Source organism: Pelobates fuscus, chromosome 1 (assembly GCF_036172605.1).
Source record: "Pelobates fuscus isolate aPelFus1 chromosome 1, aPelFus1.pri, whole genome shotgun sequence".
Lineage (NCBI taxonomy): Eukaryota > Metazoa > Chordata > Amphibia > Anura > Pelobatidae > Pelobates > Pelobates fuscus.
Window position 1 is genome coordinate 322207776 of NC_086317.1, and position 16503 is coordinate 322224278.

Genomic DNA, 16503 nt, shown 5'->3' on the forward strand with positions numbered 1-16503 from the left:
GTTTTCATTGCTTTACTATGGGAAACTGTGTTTCGGTTTACACATTTTTTTGAAATAAGAAACATCACGGAGAACGCATTAAATTTGTAAACCGAGTCCCACTGTGTGTGTGTGTATAATATTTTACCAGGAAAGATGCATTGAGATTTCTCTCGTTTTCAAGTATGTCCAGGGTCCACAAAACATTGCATTGATAAATTATGGTACAATATTAATACACAATATATACAAAAGTTAACATAGAACAGGTAGGAAATATATAATCAACCATGACACGTGCATTCTGTTTTGAGGTATGTAGAGAGGGGTCTCTTAAAGGACTTTAGGCTCGGGGAACATTTTAAAGTGTGCAGGAGGTCGTTCCACAATTGCGACGCTCTGTAGGAGGAGGAGGATCGGGCTGCTTTCTTTTTGTATTGAAGTAGACTAAATAAAGTGCTGGTACTGGATTGAAGGTTATAGGAGGTGGGAACAGCCGAGGAGAGCATTCTGCTCAGGTAGGGCGGGAGCTTCTTAGAAAAGATCTTAAACACAAGGCTGGAAAGATGAAGGGTGCGTCTGGATTCCAGCGATAGCCAGTTTCGTTCTTTTAGCATGTCACAATGGTGGGTCCAGTAATTACATTGTAGCACAAATTGGCAGAACGAGTTATACAATGTATTGAGTTTGCGGTGCAGATGCATATACTACAGCCCTATAATCAATGATTTGCCTTTATTTATTTTTTTAAGAACAGTATACCTTTTTTTCTTAAAGATCTTAAGGGAACACTCCACTTACAAAAATCACTTCAGCTTGCTGAAGGGCTTTATGTTTTTGGAATCTGTCATTTGACAATTTGTAAAAGTTTTACTAGGTTTTCTTCTAGTTCTGTTCACTTCACATAGCAAAAGTGGCAGGCACGCTGTGCTTGTGCACCTGCATTTACCCTTTCTCAATGAGCTGCATTACATCTCATTGATAAGAATAGGAACGTTGAAATTGCTGACAGATTTATCACAGAGGTTTGTCAATGAGAAGCCTCTGAGTGGTGTACTTCCCGACTGAGAGACTATGCACTGGGGAAAAAAGGAAGGGCTATAGACTGCCGGTCTGCAAGATAGTGTTTTTTTGTTTGTTTTTTTTTAATCTATATGCTGAAAGGAAACATGCAGAAAAAAAAATGTTTCTTTGATATATCTACTAAATTGTTAATTCTGCTTGATGTATTTGACCTGCTTAGGTACTCACCACAAACATGTTAACTCGGTACTCAAACCACAAAAAAGCCCATCCCAACGAATAAAATAAAGCTGTCTGATACATGAGGCACACAGAACTATTGCTGTGGACTGACTAAAGAAGTCCCAATGCATAGCCAGATGTTGTTACACTTCTGCCAGCAGAGGGGGTTAAACTCCACATATCCAGTGTTTCATAGTGTAATGCTGCATGTACAGACTCCAGGTACCAGTACCTCTTCAAATCAATAAAGTAGTCATGGTGCTTGAAGTGATCCTTCAAAGTGCAACATATAGTTTCAGGTTAGCTTTTGGTTGTGCTATTTATTTTCTTGAAGAATAAAGATTTTCTGTGGCTGGCCAATCACAGACTACCCAATGCAGCTCAATGAGAAGTCTTTGCAAGGCAGGTACTCTGAGCAATTGCTGCCTCTTGAGATCAGTGGCACTGAGGGAAACAGCAAGGAAATAACATAACTGGTCGTCTAACCAGGTTAACCTGCACTTTTTGTAACCTGAATAAGAGAACACCCTTCACATATGAAGCACTTACGCAAGCTAAAGTGCTTTAGGTGTTTGGAGTAGCTTTTTAAATTGTTTGTTGATGACAAAATGATGGTATTTCTCTTCATTTAGATGTGTAATGGGTTCATTTTGATTGTCTGTGTAGTAAACCATGTATAACACGTGAAACTGCTCTTGCATGGCATTTTTTGTTTTCTTCAATTGTATTTTCTGTTTAGATCCACAGGATGAAAATAAAATAGGCATAGATGGAATTCAGTTGTTCTGTGATGATTTACACCTGGATCCAGCTAGCACCAGTGTATTAGTGATTGCTTGGAAATTCAGGGCAGCTACACAATGTGAATTCACTAAAAAGGAGTTCATAGATGGAATGACAGAACTTGGGTGAGTAGAACACTGATAACTAATCTTGTTATACTCTGATCAAATTATATTTTTTTTACTTAAAGGAACAGTCCAAAAATCACAACCATTACAGCCTGCTGTAATAGCGATAGTGTCAGCAGTGCCATTCCATTTAAAAGCCACTCAGAATTTCTATTGTTCCCTGCATAAAATGCTTTTACCATTTGGGAAACACTGCTACCAGTTTTCCTTCTTCACCCACTTTTTCCCATTTCCCAACAATTTACAATTATTTACCTACTATTTTCTCAATAATATTGCGTTTTATTATCACGATTGCTATTTAATTGTAAACATATACCTCAGTGTTTGGTTAAAACTAACAATACAGTTTACACACACGTACAAAAGCAACAGTGAAGTCCTCCCAAACAATGTATTTAAAGGGACACTAAGCACCAAATCAACTTTCGCTTAATGAAGCAATTATGGTGTATAGGTCAAGCCCCTGCAGTCTCATTTCTCAACTATCTGCCATTTGGGAGCTAAATCACTGTTGTTATTGTATATGCAGTATTAACCACACTGTTTAACTTATTTTATAACTTTGTATCTCCTGCTCTGCAAATTGAACTTAAATCACACACAAGAGGCTCTGGCAGGGCATAGCAAGCTAATAACAGTACAGGAGAAAAGAAATTCTAAATAAAACAATGTGCAATACAGGAAGTGTAAACATTTAATTACTCTTTACAGGAAGCGTTTAGGAAGGCTGTGCAAGTCACACGCTGGGCGAGGTGACTAGGGCTGCATAAACAAAGTGATTTAACTCCTAAATGACAGAGAATTGAGCAGTGAGACTGCAGGGACATGATCTACACACCAAAAATGCTTCATAAAGCTAATGTTTTGTGCCTATAGTGTCCCTTTAACTTGATAGGTCCAATTAAAACATTATTGGTTAATGTGAAGGTATTGCTCTGTGAGCTTTAAGGAAACACTTACATAAAAAAAAAAATACAAATATGTAAGGTCCCTGCTCGTGCTTAGTTGTTGTCTCCCAAAACCAATTATAGCAGCTCTGTCACAGTCTGGAGATTGCGCATAGTTTGCAATCACCCCTGACTGTGCCATTGCTGCTAGAGTCTAAGGGCGAGGGGGGTGAGCTTTACTTACCTTAACCTGTTGTTCCTGACTGATTTATTGGTTGCTTAGCTCAACTCAAGAGGCAGCAATTGCCCCAAGCACCTGCCTTGCTAAAACTTCTCATTGAGCTGCATTGGGTAGTTTGTGATTGGACATACCAAAAAGTCCAGCCCCATGAAAAAACGCATAATTAAGTACATGAATGTTATCATTTTGATCTATTTTTGTTTAGTCAGTGTAGTGCCCCATTTAAGTTTCATTAAAGGGATTCTATAGTGGCAGGAAAACAAACCCGTTTTCCTGGCACTATAGGCTCATGCATTGCCCCCCTCCCGGGAGACTGTAGGTGCTACCAACCCCTTCAGTCACTTACCTGAATCGGTGCTGGGTCAGGCTTGACCACGCTTCTCCCCTGCCGATGTCAGATGGCAGGGGAGATCTAATGCACATGCGTGGCAATGACTGCGCTCGCATTAGGATTTTCCCATAGGAAAGCATTATTTAATGCTTTCCTATGGGGGAGAAATCTGACGCTGGATGACTTCATGCAGAGCGTGAAGACGTCCAGCGTCAGATAACGGACCAAAGGTTCGTTTGGATTCCGGAAGTACCTCTAGTGGCTGTCTGGAAACATACTTAGTTACACTAGACCGTCAACTAGGCTGCATATAGGCTGATCACGGTGACAGTATATCTGCTATCTGTTTAAGAGCAATTCCAATCATCCTATGCAACGGCACTCCTGACACCATAAATCATAACAGTTCCTAAACTTCTGTACACCAGTGGTTTGTAGGATAAAAAGTCTATCCCTAGAACAGTTCCAATTGATCACATAGGGTAAGTTTAACCACTCTGTAATGTGTAAACTAATTGCAGCCATAATTCTTTCAATTCACACATATTCCAGTTCAGCGTTGAATGAACCAGGCTAAGTTCAGTTCCTGGCAGAGCCACAGTCTGTGCATGCACAGTCCATAGCTCAGCTGTATCCTTGAAGGACAGAAAGATTGTCCCAGGTTGTATGTGCTTGAATAAAATTAACACAGGTAACCATAACTCTCGTTTGGAGCTGATTGGCAGCTCTAAGTTTCTGCTGCAGTTCTAAGCCACTTTCAGAGCTGAGTGTGTCTGCAGGGTGCCTTAGCATCAACTTTACAATTATGAAATTGTTTCTACATATGACAAAGAAGGTACTTTGCAGTGCAGTACTGTACTAAGTCTGTAATCCAGTTGCTAATTTGAAATTATATCGGAGCAATCTTCATTACTCCCTCTTTAGTTAAATAGGTGTTTTGTTTTGGTTTTATCATAGAGATATATACAGAGGGGAAAAAATGTCTACGTCAGGACTGTGTAATGGTGTGTTTTCAGAGACTTCAAGGGTATGTGAAACACTGAAAAAGGAACATATAAAAAAATGCACTTGTCTCAGAATATAAAGAACTTTTTTGCATAATATGTTTCACTGGTATTTAATGTACATGTCAGTAGATACATAGACTGATAAATGTAAATGTACCGTTGTCTTTTGGCAGGTGTGACAGCACAGAAAAATTAAGAGCTCAGCTACCACGATTAGAACAAGAACTCAAGGACCCTCTGAAGTTCAAAGACTTTTATCAGTTTACATTTAATTTTGCAAAAAATCCTGGTCAAAAAGGCCTTGGTATGTACATTGGCTACGATTATTCAACTGCATGATGTTTGTTATATATTCTGTCAATTTGTCAATCCTCAAAGGCACTGATGGGTAAACTTGCAAGCCACAGAGGTGAGCTAAGGGGGTGCATGCATTGCACACAGACACCCCATATTTGGAGGCAGATTTACTGCAAGTAGCAGACCTTAAATAATAATCACATGGAAAACAAAAAATCCCAGTAACCTCTCCCACCAAGTAGAGGAAGTAACAGGAAGGGAGCACAGTAGAGAATGGTAGTAGCAAACAACACTAACTTTTATTAGAAACTAAAGAAAGTAGCTCAAAATTAAGTGATAATAAGATTGTATCTAAGGGGACAAAGACTGGGGAAACCAAGGAGATAAATGGTAAGGATGATTACCACCCTATAATATCTTCTCCTAAGTACATAATGTCCCCAAAAGGGCTCTAGGGTACGTTAACACGCAGTGTGTATTGTCCATGCTTCCTCAAACTCTGGCCCTCCAGATGTTGCTGAACTGCAACTCCCATGATTCTATGAATGAAATAGTTGGGCTGAGAATCATGGGAGTTGTAGTTCAGCAACATCTGGAGGGCCGGAGTTTGGGAAAGCCTAGTATAGTCGCTTCACTAGAGTCTTTCAGTATAGAAGGACCCAAAAAACTAAATCGGTGCTCCAACAAAACTATTTGGTAAAGTGGCAAATAGCTATTTTATATTTTAAAGGATCTAATTCATGCTAGAACAAGTAGAGCAAGAAAGTCAACTCAACATCATATGAAAATCTCCCTAATCCGGAGAAATCGAGAGTCTGGGAAAGAAAGAGAGGATCCCTAAAATCACAGCCAAAAATGGCTAAATAGTGGTCTCAAGGGACAAGTGGAGCATGTAAGGGGAGTTGAAAGGAATGCTACTCATAGCGTAATAAAGGAATGAAAAGTAAAAATCCCCAATAGAGAAAACAATTCCTATATTGTCACTATTTACCTCATCACCACATAAAGCAAGTCCTTACCTGCACCAAATTTCCCTCGGAATACAAAAAGTAAATGAACTCAAAGGGGAGTATACAAAGTGCTACCCATGATGTGTAAAAGTGAAAAATGACAAAGGAAAGCCCAATGCACATTTCAGTGTGCTCACACCCCATTGCCAGGAGAAAATTATATTCAGAACACACAGAAATGCTTTGTCTTATGAGTACCGCTTCTAAATATCCTTAGTTGGTTTTTTTTGTGTTTTTTTTTTTTTACTATTAACTGTGCTTCAACATAGTGATCCTCCAGCTGATATAAAATAAAAGAACACAAATACAATAAATAAACTATTGGAATTCTCCACTATTTCTGCTCTTTTCTTTCACACCATATTGAAGGACAATTAATAGAAGAAAATTATTAGCATATTTGGAAGTTGTACAAATCCGACAAATCTGTTTGTTCTATGTATATAGGTATTTTCCACAATACTGCTTCTTTCTTCTACTTCATTACAGAAGTTTATTGTTATGCACAGACGTATGTCAACCAAACCAAAAAAAATAAAACAAATGGGTGCAAATTATGGTAAGGGATGCTTCCTTACTGGCCATGGTAAATACAAAAGAATAGAGCTCAATGCACACCAGTAGTATTCAATTCCATTTTAAAATTAAATAGTCACAAGAAAGTTTATCATCTAGTGAATTATAACAATACATTATACACTTCAGTACTGCAAAGTAAATTCAAAATCCCAAATAGAGGGGGCAACGGAGCACATCCTAGAAACAAGTTCATGCAAAATAGAGAAGATGTCAAAGTCTAGTAAAGTATTTTACCTTCAAAGTTCACAAATGTGGAAGTTGTAGGAGACCAGTGATAGGCTAATTCTCCTAGCTTATCCTTGAACTCCCAGTGGCAGAAATAAAAACATCAGAATAAGGTTTTTTTTTTTTGTTTTTTTTTTAAATGTGCTAGTTATTCTTTTTGAGATTTGCCTTTAATACATATTTCTAATTACAGTTTTCATTTTTTTTTTTTTTATTTTTTTTTTGGCATGCTGTGAGAAAAAGATAGGATTATAATACACATTCATATACATTCATTAGTGTTTTACAGTAGTCATTGAACAACTCTTGTGTTCAAGATAAAGACCCTGAAGGGTCGAAACGTTTGAAAAATCCAAGCGAGTGCTCCTGTTTCTACCTTCATACCTATTGGCCTGGAGGCACCCTGGTAACATACTTATATTCAATATATATTTTTTGGGGGTTGAGTGCCAGAGTCTGGACTGCTATATATATATATATATATATATATATCAGGTGCCGGACTTTTAAGCTTACATTACTATATAATTACGTTTTTAATAATTTTGAGTATACAACATACATATACATCTTTTTCACTATAGACTGCTAGACAGATGCTGACTTATCTATATTTCAATTGGGGTATATTGTTGCCTTTTTTTCCCTTATCCTTTCACTGATTTCGTACTATATCATTATTTTGACTGATAGGGATGGAGATTATGGTCACTATAGACACTCTCCACTATATTAGACAACTAGATGATGAATATTATAGCATTTATAGCACTGACTTTTGACCAATATTTTAGCACATTTTATAGCACCAGCAGTCTATCATAGACATATTTGTTATTGTTCAAATTTAATTCACATTAATTCACTTAGTTTTTTTTCCCTCTTAAGCAATACCAGAGACAGGTTGTCCGGTATTACACTCTTTAGACTACCTTTACCAGTGATGGGTCAGGCTTTACCTGATCGTATAATCTATTCTAGGTACACCATGGTACACTTATAGAAACACCCCTGCCCATAGAGAGGTCAGGCTTTACCTTATGCCCAGTAGACTTTTCGGTGTCACAGTTTCGATAATTCACAGTTTTCACGAAATAGATCAGTCATGTTAGTTTGATTATGTATATAGTACCACAACACTTAGCCAGAGATGGGAGAAGGGCTTAAGGCTGTTATGTATCCTTGTTTTTATGATGCGATTAAGTATTTGGTAGGGCAATAGGCTATATTTCTGATCCGTTCCGGGAATTAACACTATATCGGAATTCTATGTTTCATGCGCATGCGCTTGAATCTCCGTGGTTACAAGTAACGCTGGCGCTTGGGGAGTAAGCCAATGAGTGAAAGTCGGGCGCTTTGCGTCATAATCACCTTGGCAACCAGCCCACATACGGAAGTACACAGCGCGCAATGGGACATGGACTTCAGATGGTGTTTGCCCATGTGTTCGTTGATTGGAATGGCCGGCCCCCATACACAGCTGATCTGTAAGTTTATTTTGATTGTTGTTCTTATTTAAACTCAGTTTGTGCATCATTTGTTTGTTGCTTGCTGTCCTGTTGAAAGTTCCCCAGAGGAACTGAAACGTTGACATTTCGGAATAAATAGAAGTTTGTTTTTCTACAAAACCTGGGAGTGCTGATTATCCTATATATATATATATATATATATATATATATATATATATATATATATATATATATATATATATATATATATATATATATATATATATATATATATATATATATATATATATACATACATATACACACACTCTGTGAGGAAGACCCAAACAGGTCGAAACGTCGGTCATTTTTTTGATGTGATACCTATTGGAATTCTTTTTTTTATCCACCTAAAAGTCCTGAGTGCATCTCTTCATTTATTTGTATATATCCACAACGTGGGATTGCACCCAGGCATAAACAAATTGCTTTTGCAGAAAGGGTGAGTACCAAGTTAGCTATTCTGTGTGCATATATATATATATATATATATATATATATATATATATATATATATATATATATATAATTTAAACTTAACATGCTTGTGTTTCTAGGCAGTATTGGGAGACAGTAGTGAGTTTAGGTACGTCTGGTGGATTGTAAGTACTGTTATCAAGCGTGCGAAGTGGTAATAGTGGATCCAGAGTGGGTGCTTTATGTCAGGTATATAGGTTTATACTTTTTGTCTTATGGAGAGTGATTTAGAGAAGTGCCACTTGTGGATATGTGCGTTGTAGTTTAGATTAGAAATGTGTGAGAGTAGACTGCGTGAAGACGCTTCATCCTAAAGGAGGTGTAGTATTACAGTGTGCTGTGAAGGGTATGCTGCAGGGGTAGTAACCCTAACCTAGGGTTGTTGGGGGGGAGGTGTTACGCGCTGTGTCAACGTTCTCCTCACGTTGTTACGCTAGTGGGCCTGGTCAGTAACAGTGCATAGAAACGGTAGTGCCAAACTGTCAACATGGGAACCAGCAGCAATGAAATTGAAAACTAAATAAAAAAATTAAGAACTTATAACTGTATAGCCTTTGATCAAGTTGGAATAGGAGACTTCTCCTCTCGTCTGGCTCTTGGTGTAAACGTCTCAATTGTTGCTGGATCCCAGATCTGGGTGGTGGTCTGGCCAGTCGTGTCTGTTGTCGTATTCGAGAGACCTAGATTTGATAGTAGCGTGGGGGCTTCAGTTCCTGAGGTGATTTTGTGTGTGTGGTCCCCTTATGAGTTACTAGGTGGCATAGTGGGGTACCCCATCGGTATGTCCTAGAATAAAATCAATTTATAACTTTTGTGACATGCGTTTTTCTGGATTTTTATTTTTGTTGTGCTGTCTCTCACTGTTAAAATACACCTACAATTAAAATTATAGACTGGTAATTTCTTTGTCAGTGGGCAAACATTCAAAATCAGCAGAGGCTCAAATACTTTTTTCCCTCAATGTAGCTGTCTAAAGGAACACTCTAAGCAACACCTCTACAGCCGTCTTGGTCGTTATGGTGCCCTAAGCACCTGAACCTCATCCAATTATCTTCTACGGCAGAAGCCAGATGTCTGTATAGAATAATGCACGGCTGATCCAGGACCACAGGCTGTAGTGGTCATGTTGCTTGGATTATTCCTTTAATATTACAGATTTCAAAAATATATGAGGTCATCAAAATATTTCAAAATGAACAATATTGTATCTACCTGAAGTCATTGAATGTGTCATGGGAAGATGTTTCAATGAGTACTTGTGTTCTTTTTTTGTCTATATGTGGCACATGTCTGAGGTCCCCAACTAGGGTAGTTGGGCAATTCACACATAGTTTAATAGCACAAAGAAAGTACCTTCTGAAAACATTAATTTAGAATTGCATTCTGTAGTAGTTTTGCGACCAAGTCTTAAAACGTTGTACGTTGTGAGCTTCACAAAGCTAGAATTTGTGGCAAGGCTGTAATTCTGGAACCACTTCTAACAAAAGCACAAACTTACTTAAACTCATTTTAGAAGCACAACACCTAGACCTCTTTGCAATGGAACAAAATAATATTTAGTCTGAGTTATCTTTCACCCCATTTTTTTTTTTTTTTAATTTTTCGGCTTTACTCTTGGTGAAATTATACTTTTAACTCACAATGTCTGTTGTCAGTACTTATTATGTACATGATTAGGCATCTGTAATTCTATTGGCAGTACATTCCGGGGAACGTCAGGCCTAATGATTATGTATGATTGTGTAGTGACAAAATCATTATGAGAACATACCAAGATGAATTGCAGCTTTTGTGATACCAGAACATAACTCTACTTTCTATTAGGTCATTGGCATTCATATTGACTTATAGGTGTTTCTGCAATTTCATCTACCTTTATATTTATGTTTTACAATGTTGTGTTTAAAATGGTTGCCTTTGAGTTAGACCACATGTTTCTTTTCAATTGAAATCCTACTGAACAGTCAATATGACCAATATTAACTTAAAGGAACACTATTGTCACCTAAATGACTTTAGCTAAATAAAGCAGTTTTAGTGTATAGATCATTCCCCTGCAATGTCACTGCTCAATTCACTGTCATTTAGGAGTTAAATCACTTTGTTTCTGTTTATGCAGCCCTAGCCACACCTCCCCTGGCTATGATTGACAGAGCCTGCATGAAAAAGAAAAACCTGGTTTCCCTTTCAAACATATGTAATTTACCTTAAATAATTGTATCTCAATCTCTAAATTGAACGTTAATCACATACAGGAGGCTCTTGCAGGGTCTAGCAAGCCATTAACATAGCAGGGGATAAGAAAATCTTAATTAAACAGAACTTGCAATAAAGAAAGCCTAAATAGGGCTCTCTTTACAGGAAGTGTTTATGGAAGGCTGTGCAAGTCACATGCAGGGAGGTGTGACTAGGGTTCATAAACAAAGGGATTTCACTCCTAAATGGCAGAGGATTGAGCAGTGAGGCTGCAGGGGCATGTTCTATACACCAAAACTGCATCATCAAGCTAAAGTTGTTCAGTTGACTAAGGTGTCCCTTTAACCCCTTAAGGACACATGACATGTCTAACACGTCATGATTCCCTTTTATTCCAGAAGTTTGGTCCTTAAGGGGTTAAGCCCATTTTCCACAACAATTTCATCTTCTTATTGTAGAGGAATTTGAGTCTTATGCAGATGACTTTAAATAATGTACAAGTATGCAATTTTATTTCATCTTAAAATTCTTTTTATTTTTCTATTTTCATTGCAGTTGTCCGTTTTTTGTTTGTTTTTTGTCTTTTCTTTGTGTTAATAATGTTTCTTTTTTATTTATTTTGTTACAGATTTGGATATGGCTATTGCATACTGGAATTTAGTATTGTCAGGAAAGTTTAAATTTTTAGATCTTTGGAATAAGTTTTTGCTGGTAAGTACTCCATTTCGGTTCTTTCTTTTTTATGTTTTATAGATTAGGTTAAACTTGTAACAATGTTTATGTTGAAGTGCAAGGTACCAGCATTTTAAACAAAACTTTATACAGTCTATATTTTCTCTGCCTCGTGGTCCTGTGTTCTAATTTAACCACCCTTGCCTTTCCAGTTTTGTACCTGCCAATCATCCCTGCAATTCCCATTCCATTTAATCTTGGTGTTAACTCCATCTTTATCTCATCTTGTTCTCTAGTGGTGCTATTTCCATTTTTCTCTTTCACATTTGCCCTGAGTTATCCTTATATGGGTGGATGTGAAAGTATAAGTTCGCTCTGCAAACTTTTTTTTTTTTTTTTTTTTTTTTTTTTTTTTATATATATATATATATATATAATCAATCCTTGGGGTTAGTGCTTGCATTCAGTTTAATTTATAAAAAAAAAAAAAATCTTAAGCCACAGTGTTGCTTCTTTTACATTGTAAAATGTTTTAATGTGTAGGTTTTAATTAGCGATTTGTAGCCATGGCTAGAGTTTAGAGAAGTCTAGGACAGAGCCAGCGGTGAGGAAACTTAAAAAAATAAATCTACTTGTCCATCATAAAAATCTAATTGTCACACAAAATAATTTCAGATTGGGGCCTTTGCTTAGAACCCTGGACATCAACAGGGGTTTAGTGAATGAGTGTCTCATGCTCTGTCGCTCATGCCCAGTGTGTGTGGTTGATTAATGTGTTTGCATTGGCTTTATTTGTGTGTACCTTAATGCATGAAAGGAGAATGAGGTAATAGAAAACAAGAGAATATGGTCTGCACCTCTAGCTGGTGCACCACAGAAATTGGTAATTCACAGTTCTTGTACTCAGTAAGTCAGAGCACAGCCGCTGGGATTCCCAGCCTGCACTCAACTTATTATTGAGCACCGTACCACAAAGTACTGATTTTTGTGGTCTGTACCCACCAGAAGTATAGACCAAATTTTCCCTGACTGACCATGTCTTCCCCAAGATTCCCTGCAGAAGCCCAAAGTAGGGCTAAAAGTCTAAAAAAAATTAAACATTATGTTTGCCTAGTGCCCAGACATGTCCAAGGTGTCGGTGCAGACCACACAAAATTAATTAGGAATTGGACATGCCGAGGGAAACTTTTTCCAAGTAACCTCACTAAATGGGGCAGAGGGCTTTTCAATTTATATTGGTGGGCAGAGAACTCCTTTCATCCTCTCAAGGAGTGCGTACAGGTGAACATACAAATTCATACTGACAGATTACCTTATTTATTCGAGTATAACGCGCAAAATTTTCTACCAAAAAAAGAAATCAAAGTTTGGGTGCGCGTTATAAACGAGGGCTGGGGGGGGGTGGCAGTGGCGGCCGGTCCATTGAGGGCGCAGGCGAATTGTGAGTTCGCACTGCGCCTTTTCCGGGCTGCAGCCGCTCACTGTACGGGAGGGCGAAGAAAAAAAAAAACTCCCCTCGTTGCGTACAGTGGGCGGCCTGAACTGGGGGTGAGAATTCTTATTATCTGCTGTATGGTCGCCGCTTCATTTCCTCGCCTCGCCCACACGTTACGGTAAGCATTGCTTTTGTACAATTCAATGTTTTGCGTACCGTAATTCAGTGTTCTTCATATTTTAATTGATATACTGGTACCCGTTAGATGGCAACTCAGGGTATCAAGAGAAAACGTTCTGCATATGACGCTTCATTCAAGCTCTTTAGTGTATCTGATGATGAATCTGACTTTGAAGCATTTTAAATAAATATTGTTACCGGTAATTTTATTTCGGTATTGTGTTTATACCAGTTTACGTTGTCAATAAATTATTTTTATCATGGCCGCACGTGTTCAACAACGTTTTTTTTGTCAATTACAATGCTTGGTGTGAAACAAAATTTTATACCGACTTTTAATCGAAAATTAGGGGTGCACGTTATACATGTGTGCGCGTTATACTCGAATAAATACGGTAATTCATTGGGAGTTTACATGCACATTCAATTTATTTTGTTTGCCTTGTTTTTGTTCAGGATGTCTTTCTAGTTTCGGTTAAATTGGTGCGTATACAGTATAATTTAGCAAAATGTTCTATTAATGTTTTAGGAGCATCATAAAAGATCGATCCCAAAGGATACGTGGAACCTTCTGTTAGATTTTGGAAATATGATTGCAGATGATATGTCCAATTATGATGAAGAAGGTAATGTATACATATAATTGAGATATGTTTCGCCATAGGAGTAGTGCACAATATTTAATGGGACTTTTCTGGGTAAAAAAATGTTTTGCTTGATTTAATAATCAAATGCATTTATAGCACACAAATTGCATACAAAACAGTGTGTATGGTTTGAGGACACCTTTAGATATCATTCTGTTAAATTACAGAATTCAGAGTTTATTCAGTCTTTGTGGAAACCGTGAGGGCACTAAGAATTTTAAAGTGGGCAATTGTTAAAGGGACACTATATAGTCACCAGAACAACTACAGCTTATTGAATTTGTTCTGGTGAGTATAATCATTACCTTCAGGCTTTTTGCTGTAAACACGGCCTTTTCAGAGAAAATGCAGTGTTTACATTACAGCCTAGTGATAGCTTCACTGGCCACTCCTCAGATAGCTGCTAGAGATCCTTCCTGGGTCATGGCTGCCTAAAATGCATCCAAACATTCAGTGTCTCCTCCCTCTGCATGCAGACACTGAACTTTCCTCATAGAGATTCATTGATTCAATTCATCTCTATGAGGAGATGCTGATTGGCCAGGGCTGTGTTTGAATCATGCTGGCTCTGCCCCTGATCTGCCTCCTTGTCAGTCTCAGCCAATCCTATGGGGAAGCACTGTGATTGGATCAGGCCACCACTTCTGATGTCAGCAGACTGCTTGTTGGTTTTTTTTTTTTTTGGTTTTTTTTTCTAGGCAAACAGCATGCAGATCTACCTCTTCTGGCTTGAATGCAGTATGATTTTGCTATATTTATGGAGGCATGAGGTGCCCAGGAGGGCTAGATCGAGGTTTTAACACTATAGGGTCAGGGATACATGTTTGTGTTCCTGACCCCATAGTGATCCTTTAACCATTTTTGTTTACTCCACATCTTGAATAAACATGATATCACAGTCTAATTCAGTACAGCCAAAGTCAGACATACAATGCAAATGGAGAAACAAATGTTTCCGTTTTTTCTTTTCCATGAATCATGTAAATTGGTAAAAAAAAAAAAAAAAAGTCAGTATGGAGGTGCCCAGTATCTGTATAGGTCAGTGACGTTCTATGTATAATCTTATTTTTTAAGACCTCATAAAAACATATATGAAATAACAAAAAAATATTGTTAAAAATTATGGAAATGGCAACTCCCTTTTAAATGTAAGAGAATATACAATATCTATTGTCTCACATTTCACAATTAATTTGCTTTGTATGTTCTCTTTCCAGTCTGTTTAATTCTCCACATTAACTTTTAGAATAAAAGCCGATAGTTTTAATTAGTTTGCTCATGTGCTGGTTTTCTTTGTTTTATTCCTTATGCAGGTCACCTAGTTTTGCACTGTAATCTCTTGTCTTAAAGGGATTCTATAGTATAAGGAATACAAAGCTCCCTCTGCCCACACCCCCTATTGCTTCAATGCTTTCCTGTGGGGATTTAACGGACGCTGGATGTCCTCATGCAGAGCATGGGGACGTCCAACGTCTGGTGACCAAAAGAGGCTTAGCAAGCAGGAAGTGCCTCTAGTGCAGGGGTGCCCACAATGTAGATCCCTAGATGTTTTAAAACTACAGCTTCCATTATGCTTTGACACTCTAAAGGCATGCAAAGCATCATGGTAGTTGTAGTTCTACAACATCTGGGGATCTAACCTTTGGGTACTACATGCAGGACTAAGTGGGAAAGGGACACAGCACCCAGACCACTTCAATGAGCTGAAGTGGTCTGGGTGCCTTTAGTGTCCCTTTTAATATTTCTCTTGAGTTATAATGTTTCTGTTTTGTATTTTTGATATTTATTTTTTTAATATTTTTTGAATGTCTTTATTAAATGTCACATATATATGTGATAATTTTTAATAAATCCTTCTTTCTTTTTTTTTTTTCCACCCCTTCTCTGTTGATACAGGTGCATGGCCTGTTCTTATTGATGACTTTGTGGAGTACGCAAGACCATTAGTCCCAGGTGGAAAACGTAAACCTCTTTAACCATAGACATTTTGAATGGACTAGCAATGCTTTTGCCATTTCATTAGATAATGAAGACTATTTGGCCAATAACTGAGAAGACCATGTGACATAGTCACCTGGACATAAGGCGACATAGTCATTGTTGGAAACTCTGCCTCAAAACATTCTGGTGGACAGCTCTTGGACAGTTCAAGGAGATGCCTGAAACAGAGCACTGGCTGTTTTGTAGGACGCTGGCTTCATATCTTATATTGGTTGTATCATATAGGATTTAGAGATTGCATGATTTTATACTTTGGAGCAGATTAAATAGAGGCCATTTTATTAAAAAAAAAGTATATATACAAAAAATTTAAAGAGCATGCCATTCGGTTTACGAGCCAGAATAAACACCAGCAGTTACTGAACAGCTGTATTATATTGTATCTATATAAAAAGCAGTATTTGTGGTATAAATTAAATCTCTAATGGAAACTTACATAGCATGTTGTTTTTGTTTGTTTTTATATACCAACCCTTTGATAATGCTACAGAAACTCTGAGGCAGTGAGTAATTGTGAATGTAAATTAAACACTTAAGCACGTGAAAGGCTGCTTTACTCTTCCTCACCAATCTGTTAACACTCCAGGCAACATAAGCACTCTATCGCAACTAAGTGGTTTTGGTGCCTGTAGTCCCGTGATACAAGGGGAATTGGCTAATGACAAGGAGGGC

At 37.7% G+C, this 16503-nt stretch overlaps 1 protein-coding gene across 3 annotated transcripts in view; it reads left to right on the forward strand.

Moving 5' to 3' along the window:
* The window catches only part of DCUN1D2 (defective in cullin neddylation 1 domain containing 2), a 28685-nt gene extending 12419 nt beyond the window's left edge, over window positions 1-16266 (forward strand). For all 3 annotated transcript variants that reach the window (XM_063459641.1, XM_063459652.1, XM_063459660.1), the window contains exons 3-7: window positions 1964-2132; window positions 4778-4908; window positions 11525-11607; window positions 13713-13809; window positions 15727-16266. In XM_063459641.1, coding sequence (XP_063315711.1) covers window positions 1964-2132; window positions 4778-4908; window positions 11525-11607; window positions 13713-13809; window positions 15727-15806 — 560 coding nt within the window. In that variant the 3' untranslated portion in view covers window positions 15807-16266. The remainder of the gene's footprint in view (window positions 1-1963; window positions 2133-4777; window positions 4909-11524; window positions 11608-13712; window positions 13810-15726) is intronic.
* Window positions 16267-16503: the final 237 nt, after the last annotated feature.